The sequence below is a fragment of the Spinacia oleracea genome, chromosome 4 (assembly GCF_020520425.1).
Source record: "Spinacia oleracea cultivar Varoflay chromosome 4, BTI_SOV_V1, whole genome shotgun sequence".
NCBI lineage: Eukaryota > Viridiplantae > Streptophyta > Magnoliopsida > Caryophyllales > Amaranthaceae > Spinacia > Spinacia oleracea.
In genome coordinates this window covers 187,813,109-187,827,871 of record NC_079490.1, presented here as the reverse complement: position 1 = coordinate 187,827,871, position 14,763 = coordinate 187,813,109, and the positions used below count along the sequence as shown (strand labels likewise).

Sequence of the window (14,763 nt, the reverse complement as noted above, 5' to 3'; positions counted from 1 at the left end):
GATTGTAACATCGGTTTCGAGTTGTAATCTCGGAGCGGTTTCTTTACCTCGGCTCGGATTGTAACGTCGATTCGAGTTGTAATCTCGGAGCGATTTTTAACCTCGTTCTTCAAATCCGGAGATCTGTTCAAGAACGTGCTTCTAAAATCGGCTCGGATTGTAACATCGGTTCGAGTTGTAATCTCGGAGCGATTTCTTTACTTCGGCTCGGATTGTAACGTCGATTCGAGTTGTAATCTCGGAGCGATTTTTAACCTCGCTCTTCAAATCCGAAGATCTGTTCAAGAACGTGCTTCTAAAATCGGCTCGGATTGTAACATCGGTTCGAGTTGTAATCTCGGAGCGATTTTTTACCTTCGGATCGGTTTTATCCTTCGGATTTTTACCTTCGGCTCGGTTTTATCCTTCGGATTTTTACCTTCGGCTCGGTTTTATCCTTCGGATTTTTACCTTCGGATTTTTACCTTCGGCTCGGATTTATCCTTCGGATTTTTACCTTCGGCTCGGTTTTATCCTTCGGATTTTTACCTTCGGATCGGTTTTATCCTTCGGAAGTGATGTAGTGCCATCATGCCAATGTATGCTGTTGTTACCAATCGTGCAAGGTGATTGTGGGCTCAGTTGAGTCTGAGTTGTGGAAACTTGCTTTATTTCCAAATTCATAACTTTCACGCGTGAGCTGTTACTGGCTCCAAAAATCTGTACTCAAGCAAAATGAATCCTCTTTATTCTGAAAATGAGTTTGCAGATCTGGGAGAGTGGGAAAGCATCTTTACTTGGCCTTGAGGCTACTGGGCCACCAAAATGTAGTAACGATCTGTAGCAACAATTTGTAGCAACATTATTTGTCACCACACTACCCATTATAACGTAATTTGTTGACAAACAGTAATTTTTGGTCGGCTATTTCAGATTTCCGGCCATTTTTGCGGTTGAACATAATAGTATGAAAATGTGGATTTTCATGGGTTATTGCTCTCGATCCCCACAGACGGCGCCAAATTGTTCCGGGGTTGAAACGATGGAAGGAGCGTTCTTGATGTCTTGAGTTCCGATCACGTACGGTGCCTGCAAGATGAACTCCGGGCCAAAGGGGGGGTCCCCGAGGCGGAGCCTCCGACGCTCAAGTCAGTACAATTGATGTATAAAATGAGGTGTTTAGGGGAGAGAGAGTAGGGTGGCTTCTCTAGGGTTAGAGAATGACCCCTTTACCTTGCCCTTTGAGGGGTATATATAGTGCCTTTGTTGGGCCTTTGAGGCCTTGTAAGGGATATTGGGCTTGAGTGGATTTTATTGGCTTTTAGGTTAAAATGGTGGGCCCATTTTAACACCCCAAGATCTTTAATTCTCTTTAAGCAAAACTTATAAAAAGTTAATATTTTGAAAATACACATTAAGACGAATCTAACAAGAACTTTTACATATAAATCACCAACAATTATCATAGTATAATATGTGAATAGTGTAGAAATCAAAATATTATAAGTATAAAAATCGAAGGCAGTATGTCACTAAAAGTACAACTTTAAAATACGGCTAAATAACCACCTAGAACGGGCTCAAGAGCTAGTTATTACCGATAACAATTGCTTGCGTTCATTTGCCGGTAAGAAGAGATGTTTATTGAGTGAGGGATAGCAATTCCTTTGGTTTATGCGTATTGCATCAAAGCAGAGGCAGCTGCAACTTGCAAAAAGCACCAAATCTTCCCATTTGAAAACTGAACCCACAACCTCAAGATTCCCACATCAGATTCCTCCCAAAATCTTCGATTTTTCTGCGCTGTTCTTCCCATATACTAGAAATATTTGCTTTTAATTGCATAAATTAAGGCTTTCTCGATTACAATTCTTTCCACAGTGTTACAATTTTTGACATTGTTGTTTCGATTTAATCGCCAATTGGTATATGTGGTTATAGTTTGTGGAAATGCGATTAGGGTTTTTGCGGGATTCTATCAAATTTCAGCTATTACATTTATGACTCAAAAATTTCCATTTTGTTAGTGAAATTTCACAGTTATGGAACTATTCCTTGATTCTAAAGCAGCTTTAAGCTGTTATAGAGTTGTTGTGAATCGCAGCAGTTCCAAGTCTATGATTTTGGCTGCTTGTAACAACAATTTTCGTGTTTCGGTTTCGATTTCGCCGAGAAAACCTCCATTAAAGAATGTGTATAAAACCCTTTTTGCATTCCCATTTGCTGATAGCAATAACAATAGTTGTTTCAAGTGTTTGAGTTATAGAAATAAAAACGATGTTAGATTGATTGATTCTGACCCAGTAGTTGAGGAGGGGAAGAGAGAGAGTTTCGAGTCAGTGAAGGCATTGCTCAAGAATGGGATGTTTTTGACGGCTATTGTATGTGGGGTTTTCCTGTTCCAGTGTCGAAAGGTGATGGCAGTTGAAGGGGTGATTAATGCTGGGTATGGGGTTATTGAGCGGGGCATAATAATGTGGAGGAATGCGTGGCCGAAGACATTGCAGGTTCTTATGGTGTTCAAGGAGCAGGGTTTGATACTCGCGGCGCTTTTGGGTCTTTCGGCTTTCTTCTCCATGGCTGAAACCTCAATCACCACTCTCTGGCCTTGGAAGGTGACAATTTCATGCTCTCTGCTCATTGCTGTTTATCATAGATTTATGGATAATGTTGGAATTAATGATATTGTTTATCTAGCTTGCGTGAAGATGTTGCTAATTTCTCAAGAAATGTAACCTTGTGACTTCTCACAGATTTTGATTTTTTTGGGGGAATTTTAAGCATGAATTCATAATAAACTTGTACGAAGTGTTAAATTTCTGTGTAAAAAATATTATTGTAATTGGTGGTCTCCATTTTGGTTAGTACATTGGACAAATGAAGTACGTAGTATAAACACTGTTGTAATATTTCCTCGTCTTGGTATTCTAGCTAACTCATCGTGCAAGTTAGATAAAAAAAACCCATGAAGAACAAGATGCTGTAATGATTAAAAATTAATGACATAGGAGTGGAATACAACAGTTCAAAGCTTTCCCGTCACAAAAGGGAAAGGATACAGAAAAACAGAGAAATAATTAGTTTCCGCAGTTGGTATGGGCATAAATTACATGAAAACCTGAAATGTGACTTCTGATACGCCATGAGTAAGATTAACTTTACTAACATTAAAGGTGTGATTTATCTTAAACAGTCATTTCATTTAGGTTTCAAAATTGTGTAGGACATCTTAGAGAGCGTGCATATCGGCCTTCCTGCACCTTTGCCAACAATAGGTCCTTTAAGGCAGTTGTCATTTTCAGAGAGGAGTTGTCATACCTATCTCTTGAATTTGTAATTGCTTTGTTGAGACGCCATATGTTGTTATTTCCCAAGTAGCAATTCAAATCAGTGATGGTTATCAAAGTTGTATATCCCGAGACTTCAAAATCATATTAAAAGGACCCTCGCAGAGGTGTCTACCGTTTTCAAAAAGGAGGTTGGGTTTAAAGTATCATGCCTCCGAATATCTTGGAAGTTTCTCCAACCAAATATATGACAACTAGGCCAGAGTTTAATGTATGAAAATTATGGTCAAATACAATTAACAAAAAATTCACTGCATGGAAATAAATGAAGTACTTGTTAATTGTTTGAATAATTCCTCTTGCTCCTAGAGGTTAAAGGTTTAAAGTATCATCCTTCCAAATTTCTTGGAAGTTTCTCCTACCAAAAATATATAGACAGCTACACCAGAGTTTAATGTATGAAAATTAATGGTCAAATACAATTAACAAAGAATTCACTGCTTGGAAATAAACGAAGTTTGTTAATTGTTTGAATAATTCCTCTTGCTCATAGCTTGTTCCCCCCTCCCTATAATGGGTCCGCCCAGACCAGCAGACAGTGTCTTTAGAGATAGCTGTGATTTGTGAATGACATCCTTTATTCATCATGTAGCCAGGAAACAATAAAACTTGTTTTTTGTTAGCCAGATTAACATCTGTAAAATTTGAGGTTCTTAATCTACTTATAAACTTAATAGAATTCCATATAGTTGCCTCGCTTTGTATTTGATAGTTAAGGTCTTATGAGACAGGTAGGTATTGCTTGTATGTTGCAGTCTTCATTCAATGCTATTTTTTTAATATGTTGTATCTGAGATTCTATAGTTCACTTTATAATTTACTTGCCAGTGTACTTTTCCTTTAGGTGCGTGAATTAGCCGAAAAAGAACCTGATAATGGCGTCTTCAGAATGCTACGAAGTGACGTTACTCGATTTCTCACAACTATTCTCATTGGCACAACGTATCTTCCTGTCTTTTTCACTTATAGGTTTCTGTTAAGCTTCATTGCAATTTATCACCTTAAAGAAGATTCTGCATGTATGCAGTGTTGTTAACATTGCGGCAACTGCATTAGTTACTGATGCTGCAACAGCAATATTTGGTGAAGCTGGGGTCACTGCTGCAACTGGATTGATGACTGTATGATATCTGGCCTTTTCCAAGTTACTATACATCAGCCTTCCTATTTCCCCTCTTATACATTTTGGCTGCGTCTGACTTCTCTGTTTGGTATCAGGTTGCCATTTTGCTTCTTACTGAGATTACTCCCAAGAGTATAGCTGTACATCATGCTACAGAGGTTGTTAGATTTGTGGTGAGTTTATTTTAATTGTTCTGTGATTCTGATAGATGATAAGGGTTTCTTATTAGAAGGCAAAGTCTTGTAAGGTCTATTGTTGTTTTGATTTCCAATCCTCTTTGAAATTTGAAATTTGAAGTTTGTTATCTGTAGGTCAGACCAGTGGCCTGGCTTTCCTTGGTGCTATATCCTGTGGGAAGAGTCGTCACTTTCTTGTCGATGGGCATCCTGAAAATGCTGGGATTAAAAGGAAGAAGGTTTGTTGAAATGGCTTTTAAACCTCGTGCCTCCTGTTATTTCTCCTTTTTTTAGCTGTTAGTTTATTATTGAAAATAATTTTTATGCTATTGTAGAAATTATTTGCTCATATGAATGGATAAAAATTGTGGGGAAATACTGGGATTATTTGCTATGATATCTTTTCCTTTTTGTAATTTTTGAATTTTTTTTAAACAAACTGGCCTTCACCGACTTGCGCTATTTTTTTTAATGAAAAGTCTTACATGCACCTGGTTGGACCTAGAATTCGGTGCTTCCAAAGTTCCAAGGATATTTTATTTAATAACTTTTGCTCATTTCAATATCTATGAGCAAAACAATACCTTTTGGGTGCACTCAAGTGCATTATAAAGGTTCTAAGTGATTAAAAGAACTAGTTTTACTGCCTAAAACAGATATTCATTAAATATTCTTATTTGAACAAATCATGTTTGACTCTTTCTTTTATGGAGACAGAAGACTATCGTTGACAAACTGTAAAGATACTTAAAACTTAAAAGAAATCTATATCCCTTTCTCTTATAGATCTGCATCCTTCAGTGCTGGGATATTTTTTTTCTTCTTCTAATTTTAATATCAATGTGGCTATGGACCACCTTTTTATTTCGGCCGATTCTATATGCCAAACTAGCCTTATCAGCAAATTCATTCACATCTGTTGATTGGTGGTGCGCCTTTGTTTGCTCAAGACCCAAGGCTGATATTGATATTACAAATGTAGTGTTGCAGGCGATGACTGATTTCATCAAACGGCCTGCAGGGCTTCGATTAGTTCTTGAAAATCTTTTTTTTGGTGGTAGCACCCGGTTCACCCTTAGCCCTTAGGGCTTATCCGGATTCGGGGCGAGTTCTGGGTGGATAGGTTTCAGTCCCCTCCCAATTGTTGTTGTGGGGAATCGAACACGGGATCCTCCCTACTAAGTTCAGCCCCAATCACCACTGAACTAACAGACAATTGGTATTAGTTCTTGAAAATCTGAATATGTAATAAGTATTATTTTCGAGGGGTGTAACATACTGGGTTGTCTTTCTAGCTCCTTCATTTTAGGCATTTTCGCAGTTCTTCATACTTTTCCTACTCCTTGTATCAGTGAACCATATGTTACTGAGGACGAGCTAAAGTTGATGCTGCGAGGAGCAGAGCTGAGTGGAGCAATAGAAGAGGAAGAACAGGTATTACTTTTGCTTTCCTTTACATATTTTTTGATTTTGGAAATATAGTCTTGCTAAAAATTGTACCCATACTCTTTTCTGATGTGGGGTCGGGTGGATTGGTTTTCAGAGATCCTATCTCATACCATTGAGTTGTCACTTTTCATAAAAGCGCTTCTACCTAAATTTTCATCTATTTCATGTTTTCCACTGTTTACAAAATAGTATTAAATGCATTATGGACCCTACAAGACTGCAACTGAACATTCAAGTAAAAGTTTAGTGGCAACTTTAGACCAAGTGAATAAATAGGGATTGGTTATATTTCTAGGCATTAATATTGAGTCTTGTTTGCATCTTTCTTCATTGTCAAGTGGTGGGCTATCTTCTGGAGGAGGCTATTTCAAGTTTCAACCCTTAGGCTTGCCCATTTCATTGTTTTCGATTGTTTGCAGATGTAGTTTGTGGGCTGAGCAGGTGGGGGGTAGGACTGTAGGAGTAGGGGTTGCCTCTGCACCATGGTTTTTGACAATCCTCTATGGCGTGTGGTTAGAACGGAATTTACACTTCTTTTCAGGAACCACATTTTTATGCAATTTGCTTTGAGATAGAGTGATTTATCTAGTATCCTTGTGGCCTTAAGTGGTATTGCGTTATAATTCTGTTACTAAATGCTATATCCATTTCAGGACATGATTGAAAATGTACTGGAGATCAAAGACACTCATGTTAGGGAGGTTATGACACCACTTGTTGATGTTGTTGCCATTGATGCAAGTGCATCTTTAATTGACTTCCATCATTTGTGGGTAACACATCAGTACTCTAGGTATGTGAATATGTGATACTGCTTAAGTCCTAATTCTTTCAAATTTATGTTCATAGGATGACATTATTTACATGGCTTTTGTTAGAGTGCCTGTATTTGAGCAGCGCGTGGATAACATAGTTGGTATTGCATATGCGATGGATATGTTGGATTATGTCCAGAAGGTCCGCTTCTTCTCAGAATATTTTTATCTAAGGCTACTGTTTCTTCCTGTTAAATCTATGCATCCGTCTCATAGTATACAAAATTATTCTGTTACGTTTGATTTTGAAGGGAGAGCTATTAGAAAGTTCTACTATTGGAGATATGGCACACAAGCCAGCTTACTTTGTTCCAGGTACTTTTGGCAACTACATTATCTTCGCCACATCATGTTGTTTCTATGTTTCCCTCCCCTAAAGAATTCAAAGTTATCATGTGACGATTAAATTGTATCTCATCTAGCTTAATAAGTCTCTAAAACTACTTCATCCGTTTCCTTTGAGTTCTATTTGCTTAAAGGGTGGTAGGCAAGCGTTTTATGGAGTATATTACAATTCAATTATGCCCATGGGATAAGACATACAGTAAGAAAGAGAATAAGGCAAAAACTAAGGGAAGTTGTGTTACTTAAACCATAAAAAACTATCAAATAGAGAGATGGAACAACTATTTAAAAACAACCCAAAGAGGAAAGTGGAAGAGCTTGAAAAATGCAGGAAGTAGTGAACTAGCTAGGCTTACTTTTTAGAAAGGGCATGTGAAATTAGTTGTGTTATGATTTGCTGATGTTGGTTACCTGGTTGTTAGTATCATCTGATTAGGTTTGGTATGGATTTCTTATGGTTACTATTGGTAGGTGGTGGTTTTGCATAATACTCCCTCCGTCCCTTAATACTCGCACCGGTTTGACCGGTGCGGAGTTTAAGACACTAGAATTGACTTATTAATTTAATAGTGTTAGTTGATAGTGGAGTATTTTTTTAATATAGTTAGTGGGAAATGTGTAAGGGATGGGGAGTGGTGAGTGGGGTATGTGAATTTTTAAATGATTTTTTGTAGGGAATAGTGGTGTAGGTGGGTTAGTAGGTAAGTGTGAGAAATAATATAATATTGGTAAGAATTTCCATTTATAGAAACGGTGCAAGTATTAAGGGACGGCCCGAAAAGGAAAGCGGTGCGAGTATTAAGGGACGGAGGGAGTAACCTCTTTGTTGTCATAGGGATAAGGTTGTATACACTTGACACAGTACCATGTCTTATGCTGGAATCGATTTGGAGGCACCAGGGTGATAATAATGCTGATTGTGTTCACTTATTTTTGAGAGCTGGAAACAAAGGAATTTGTCCTATGACTCTGCTGTTTTGGGCACATACCCGTGTCGACCTGACCCGACACCGATCCGGGTATGGAATCCGTACTGTATCTTTGGCTGGTCAGTCGGACGTCGGGTTTAAAGGGAGGGAGAAGAATTTAAAGATTTGTCAACCCTAGATCTGTTAGTTGGAACTTTAAAGTACGGGGCTTTTGCTAAGTATGTAAATCCGAACTCAAATATATGATTTTTCCCGGTAGTCATTCTCCTGCGACAGTGAGGGTGGTGAAGAGTTGACGTGCTTGCTGCTTTATTCTTTTCTCCTTATTTTTCTTTTTTATTTTAATCAGGCGGTTGGAAATGGGAAGGGGAGGTGAAGGGGTTTAAATAAAATCTTTTAAAAATGTGTCAGTGGAAACCCACGTGACTCACGTGACAACAGCTGCACTTCTACTTCCCCTCTCTTTTTATTCTGATTTAATAAGTCTTTGACATTGACAATGCAACTTTTTTTAACTACTTCACCTTTTCTCCCCCCTTTAAATTATTTATTTCTTATTTATTATTTTCCTGTGTAACCGAGTTCTAAACTTAGGACATGGTGGCCGTGTCTTGAAATTCTAGCTTTGCCGGGTCCAACACTTGGATCCATACCCGTGTCGACTCCCATACACAAGTCCAAGTAACATAGCAAGTTAACGTGGCAATTAACATACAAGTAAACACATTACACATGTCAAAATACACTAGCATTTTACAAGGATCCAAAGCGATGAATTTACTATTTTGAGAACCTCTGTTACTTTGAGTCTTCATTTTGTCTCACATGCCCATTTTGGAAGCTCGACACCCCGACAAGGGTATGGAACCCTTACTGTATACTTCAATTATCAACCATACACTTAATTTTCATTAGACACATTCTGGGGAAAGATAAGCAAAATAAGTGATATGCGCTTATAACTTTGCCTGATATTAGATTTTCTACAAAAATTAGCAAAGTCAATCTGATACGTGTCAAGCTTTGTATAAACTTCGTATATGTTATATACCCCGACAAGGGTATTGAACACTTTACTGTATACTTCAATTATCAACCATACACTTAATTTTCATTAGACACATTCTGGGGAAAGATAAGCAAAAGTTATGCGATATACGCTTATAACTTTGCCTGATATTAGATTTTCTACAAGAATTAGCAAAGAAGTCAATCTGATATTTGTCAAGCTTTGTATATTCTTCGTATATGTTAAATGAAAGTGCATGCAAAATGTCTTCTTCAATCAGGTCATGTTTCTTAGTGCCGTGCCCCTGCACCTATGTCAAATTTGAGACATCGTCCCCGTGTCTGTAACTACGAACCCTGACATGTTTGACACTTGGATATGTAGTAAAAAATATTGCTTCTTTTGAAAGGATCCTTACAGTGGTGCATTTTTTTAGTTCATTCTTTTTCTTAAATGTAGTTAAAGTTAATAGTATTTTCGTACTTGGGTAATCTGTATTGTGCACTTTATCAAATGCTTTTAACATAGTTCATGTAATATCAATGTTAGGAAGTTCCTATGTTATTCTTCCCGTGCTTTTTTTTAACCTACACTCTCTTACTCTTTCTACTTTAGACATGAGCCCCACCATTTATTTTCTTCCATTTCTTCACATCTCCACTTTCTCTCTCCACGTTTGTAGATAAACTACTCAAAAATACATCGCACATGTAGTATTTCTCTTTCTCCTTCTCTTTCATTTTCTTTCTTTAGACTTTCTCTCTCCCGCTTTTTGGCTTCTCTCCTTGGTTACGGTGAAAAGCACGGTGTGGATTAAAAAAACGGAGGGAGTAATTTCCTGTCTATATCCATACATCTTGGTTTTATTGGACTTTTTATTGATTGTTCTTGAAGATTTTCGTTCAAGAATCATTTATCATGTACTTGCATTTTTTTGTGCACCGATCTGAAGTATCGTTAAAGCTTAACTGAAGCGTTTCTTCTAAGTGAATTGGCATTACCTCACTGTCTTTCTGTTCAGTCAAACCAACTCTCAATCTGTCCTTTTCATTGATGTTTTCCTAATCAATCTAGTGCACAAAGCTCCTATGTGTGGATAGGTGTTGGTAATTATTAGATGTATGTAGACTTGTCGCTGCAAGTTGCAGAGGCAGTGACATTTTCTTTGTATCAATTATTTCTTTTGCAGAACTTAATAATTCAAGCCTATACCCCATGGACTTGGCATCCATCTCAGAAAACCTTTACAAATTATTCTGTCAATTTCTTCAGAAAGTTCCCCGTTTCCCTATAGTTGGAGCAAAATGAGTGTATGAAATTATATTGCAAATTGAATGTCCGCAGAAGCCGGTACAGGTTTTCTAGCATATGGTTTAAGATTTTCCCTTTTGTTCATTATCCTAGTTAGTGGTGTGCCAAACTTGCATTAACTCCAAGCATACTCTCTATATTTGAGGATTTAGAGACACATTTAACTAAATAGAAAACAAGACATTTGGGTTACTTGTACTGGTGTACACTTTAGTAGTCTATAATACCCTTCACTTCTGTCAGCTTTTTTCAATGTAGCGGCTTTGTTGCTGCAGGTTGCCAAAAATACCATAAGTCCAGTTCTTACAAAATGTTATTCGTGATGAAACAAATTAAATAGAAGACTACGTCATCCGTGCAGTTGTGCACACACAGACTGTACATGTTCTTCCTTCAGTTTTGTGCATCCGGCTGGGAATAAGTGTACGTGACAATATTGATAGGGTTCCCCTGCCCACAGTCAGCTATCCTACACCCTCCAAAATAAGAAATGAAAGAGGGGGAAATATTATAGACAAAATCAGGACGGCAAGGAAATTTTTGATTCCCAATGTCTGAAGGGCTCCCCGCTCCCCCCCACCCACCACACACACACACCACAACCGTCTGCCTTAGCCAGTGGACCTGCCTTATTCAGCGGTACACAAGGCAATGTGTTATTTAAGAGGGAAGCTAGATCTTTCTCTGCCACGTCTCCAGGTATTTGACGTCTTTGTTTGCCACAAGTTTATGGCTGATCAAACCTACCAATATTCTAGTGGTTATTGATGAAGAGGAAGAATTAATCAAAACTAAATACATATGCCGAACATTTTTATAGCCTGATTTTCTTAAATTTATTTCCTTTGACTTTGAACAAATTTTGTTTCCAGAAACTGCCATTTATATAGCTTCTTGTCTTTTTTGTTTTACAGATTCTATGTCTGTGTGGAATCTGCTTCGAGAGTTTCGAATTAGAAAAGTTCACATGGCCATTGTCCTTAACGAATATGGAGGAACTGTAGGGGTAGGTAATTTTATCCTTTGTGTTCAACTATTTTGGAGCTGTTTTTGCACTTTTATTCTAACACACAAAAATGAACATGAATTTCGTTTGCTGGTCTGTTGTGGTGGTCGGTACAGTTTGGAAGTGGCATCAACTTGTAGACTATAGTGTGTTCGACAACTTTCTAACCTGACATACAAAAAGTTAATTTTGATTGCTTTTTACTGCTTTTCCCCTTGTCTTTTACGGAGTATTTCTTCCTTTATACTCAGTCAGTCGGTTGTACTTTTATTGGTCATATCTGATTGTACACTGTCCATGAAACAGCTTGTAACTTTAGAAGATGTCGTTGAAGAAATTGTTGGTGAAATCTTTGACGAGAATGATTCAAAGGTAAGATCTTCATTTTCAAGTTTTTTCCTTTTTTTACTGGTCCAAAATTTATTGCTTCCAAGCTCATGTTATAAGCATAGGACAGCTTAATATAAGCTTGCATGGGGTAAATCGTAAAAGCCGGGGCGGCGGTGAGCAGAACCATGAAGGAGCCGAATAGGTGGAGGAGGAAAACCTCCTCAATCGAGAGCTTTCTCTCTATAAAGAATGGGTTGCAAACTTGGGGAAGGGAATTTCCATTGTTAGAACATGAGCTCATGTGCTTGCTTAAACCAGATATCAACTGAAGAAGAGCCAGCATTCTTAAAGTCGGTCTCATTACCACTTTGAACCATTCTCCAAAATTTCAGTCCCTTGGCCTTGAATGATGTTGGGTGAGCACATGTTAGTAGGGAAACCAAATTGTTGGTTTGGTGCTTCTGGAAGGATATTATCTTCCTTCTATCAGTGACGCTAGTATGATAATATCATACTTCAATTCAAATAAAGTTAGCAGTCTGATTGACTTATCTGTAAACTTTTCTCTGGGGAGGGGAATTTTGGACTGAATATTTCCATAGTTTTAGTTTGTGGATGTTTGCGGGATGGAAATACTTAATTGCCTGCAGTGAGCCTTGTGTCCCTAAAAGAAACGAATAGTGCTGGTACAATTTTAAATGATTGTTCATCTAGAAGAAATAAATAGCATCCAAATTTTCAAGAATTCAGGTTGATGTACACATTATAAAGTTGTAAATTTGTCCTGTTATAGGAGGAGATTCAGAAGAAAACGGGCTACATTGTAATGCGAGCTGATGGGATCTATGATGTGGATGCTAATACGTCAATCGATCAACTTTCTGAAGAATTGAGCATTAAGATGCCTGAGGTGCACTACCCTGCTATTTTTTCTCCCCTGTTTCCCTGTGTTTATTGTTTTATTTCACTGATTTATTATTTTGTTTGTCTTTTGTAGCAGGATCACCAATATGAGACAGTTTCTGGTTTTATCTGTGAGGCATTTGGATTTATCCCAAGAACTGGAGAGACCATGAAGGTGGTTCTTGAGAGGGATAATCAAGAAGAGGATGACAAATATGACGAAGCCGAATCCGAACGCCATGAAAAAAAGGAAAAGTCTCAAATTTACAAGCTAGAGGTATGCAATTGATGCTACATAAGTCTTTTGCCTTTTTTACATGGCTACCTTGTTACCTTATTAACGAGTTGCTACTTGCCAAATTAGGCTCATATCATGCTAGAATGACTTTAGTCTTTTATCTTGGGCTCTTTATGATTTGTGAGGCAATTTGTAGAATAATGGAATCTGTCAAGATGATATGTGGTCCTTTTGTGCTATTGTTGAACGCTCGAGTCATTTTCAGCTTTTTCATACAATCTCGACAACATTGTCCAATGCCTAGAAAGAAGCTCCCTCTCTCAAGGGAGAGGGTGTTGGATATTTGGATGTGAAGATCTTTACAATAACCGAGAAACATTTTTTTTGTAAATGACCCTTTACAGTCTTATACTATGTCAAAAAGCAAACGTGAGTATGTCATTTTATTTTTGTCCACTATAATCCAAAAATCAAATAATGAATAATCTTTCACTCCATTGAAGGGACATTACATAAATTCTAATCATTCTTTAAAGTTGAATCACTCTAATTTTTCTTGATTGCAGATTTATAAGATGGTCAATATGTTATTTATTTATTTTTTAAATTTATGGATAGGTGGTGAAAAAATGTTTTACATAGCTTTTCAAGAACTCTTATAGAATTAAAAAATCCCTGAAGTGGTCTCCTTTGTACAGATATTAGCAGGGAATGCAAGAAAGGTTAGTGCTGTACGATTTGAAAGGGTGGAAAATGGTGACACACGGCTGGAGGCTAAAGAAGTTGCTCCATCTTTAGCCAAAATCATGAAGAGGAGTCGGCCTCGAGGTGAGAACTCAGATAGGTTTTACAATCATGAGATCAATTTTCCGCAGATGGTTGAAGAAAATGACTTGGATCATCAATCTCTTGATGATGAGAATGAATTTGTCGAAGAACGAGAGGGCAGTAGCTTAATTAGAGATCATGTTGATGGTGATACTCATGAATAGAGGTGGCTAACAAGCTGATAAGGCCAAGTACCCTCAAGCCAAGTGGATCTGATCTAGCCTCTAGGCCGCCAGTTCAGGCTAGGGGCTGAACCAGAACTGGATTTGACTTAGGGTGGTCTGGTTGTGGACTTTGTGGTCTTCTACGAAAATTCAAAACAAAAAGGGACCTGGCGAGCCTCATGTTCGTTCGATCTTAATGTAACCATGAGTTGCCTCTAAAGATGGTCGTAGACGGTAGTCATATTAGTCATATTCTTTGGGAATTTTGTATTTCTCAAGATGCAAATATTGCAATATAGTTTTTTTTTTTCTGGATGGCAGCTGCAGTGCTGTGGACTGTGGTTGCTTTGGACGTGTTAGCCAGAAATTGGTAATAAAGCAAAATACCAAGGCGTTGGGTTGGTTTTTTTTATTTTTATTCTTTTGTTATGTTGTTATTTTGTTATGCTCCCATTTATTGGAATTAGTTGGTTGATACAAAAGTAATAAAATCCAGGGAGTTCCATTTCCGAAGTGTTTAACGCTCGCGAATTACTAAAAACGCCAACGTTTAAATTGTGTTTAGGAAGTTTGATCCTAAATTGTTTTTTCTGCTCTGTTTGTTGTAGGCATGATTTATGTCCATACATTAGTCAGGGTAATAATATCATTAGTCGTACGTACAACCTGGGAAAATCATCTCCGATACTTGCAGAAGCAATTGCGCTCCGCAACAACCTGTTGCTAGCTATGGATTTTAATCTCCGTCATATTTTCATTGAAGGTGATAACTTATTAATTATTAATCTTTTGCAAGATAAATCTAGTTATC

At 37.7% G+C, this 14,763-nt stretch overlaps 1 protein-coding gene across 2 annotated transcripts; it reads left to right on the top strand.

Moving 5' to 3' along the window:
* Positions 1 to 1,591: 1,591 nt before the first annotated feature.
* LOC110782717 (putative DUF21 domain-containing protein At3g13070, chloroplastic) lies at positions 1,592 to 14,465 on the top strand. Of its 2 annotated transcripts, none has more exons than XM_021986942.2 (14): positions 1,592 to 2,594; positions 4,171 to 4,268; positions 4,354 to 4,447; positions 4,545 to 4,622; positions 4,761 to 4,864; positions 5,978 to 6,059; positions 6,728 to 6,867; positions 6,953 to 7,031; positions 7,141 to 7,204; positions 11,398 to 11,489; positions 11,796 to 11,861; positions 12,613 to 12,729; positions 12,820 to 12,999; positions 13,659 to 14,465. In XM_021986942.2, the coding sequence occupies exons 1-14, from the start codon at positions 2,022 to 2,024 to the stop codon at positions 13,950 to 13,952; spliced, it is 2,061 nt and encodes a 686-aa protein (XP_021842634.2). In that variant the 5' UTR covers positions 1,592 to 2,021; the 3' UTR covers positions 13,953 to 14,465. The 2 variants fall into 2 exon arrangements, with proteins under 2 accessions (XP_021842634.2, XP_021842633.2); XM_021986941.2 differs by having other exon boundaries at positions 12,817 to 12,999.
* The last annotated feature ends 298 nt before the right edge of the window (positions 14,466 to 14,763 follow it).

What these genes read in the sequence shown, in the direction of transcription:
- LOC110782717 (XM_021986941.2), top strand. Translation starts at nt 2,022, where the DNA reads ATGGAACTATTCCTTGATTCTAAAGCAGCTTTAAGCTGTTATAGAGTT. An exon ending in GTAACACATCAGTACTCTAG is followed by an intron (nt 6,868 to 6,952) that starts GTATGTGAATAT and finishes GGCTTTTGTTAG; the next exon opens with AGTGCCTGTATTTGAGCAGC. An exon ending in TTGACGAGAATGATTCAAAG is followed by an intron (nt 11,862 to 12,612) that starts GTAAGATCTTCA and finishes GTCCTGTTATAG; the next exon opens with GAGGAGATTCAGAAGAAAAC.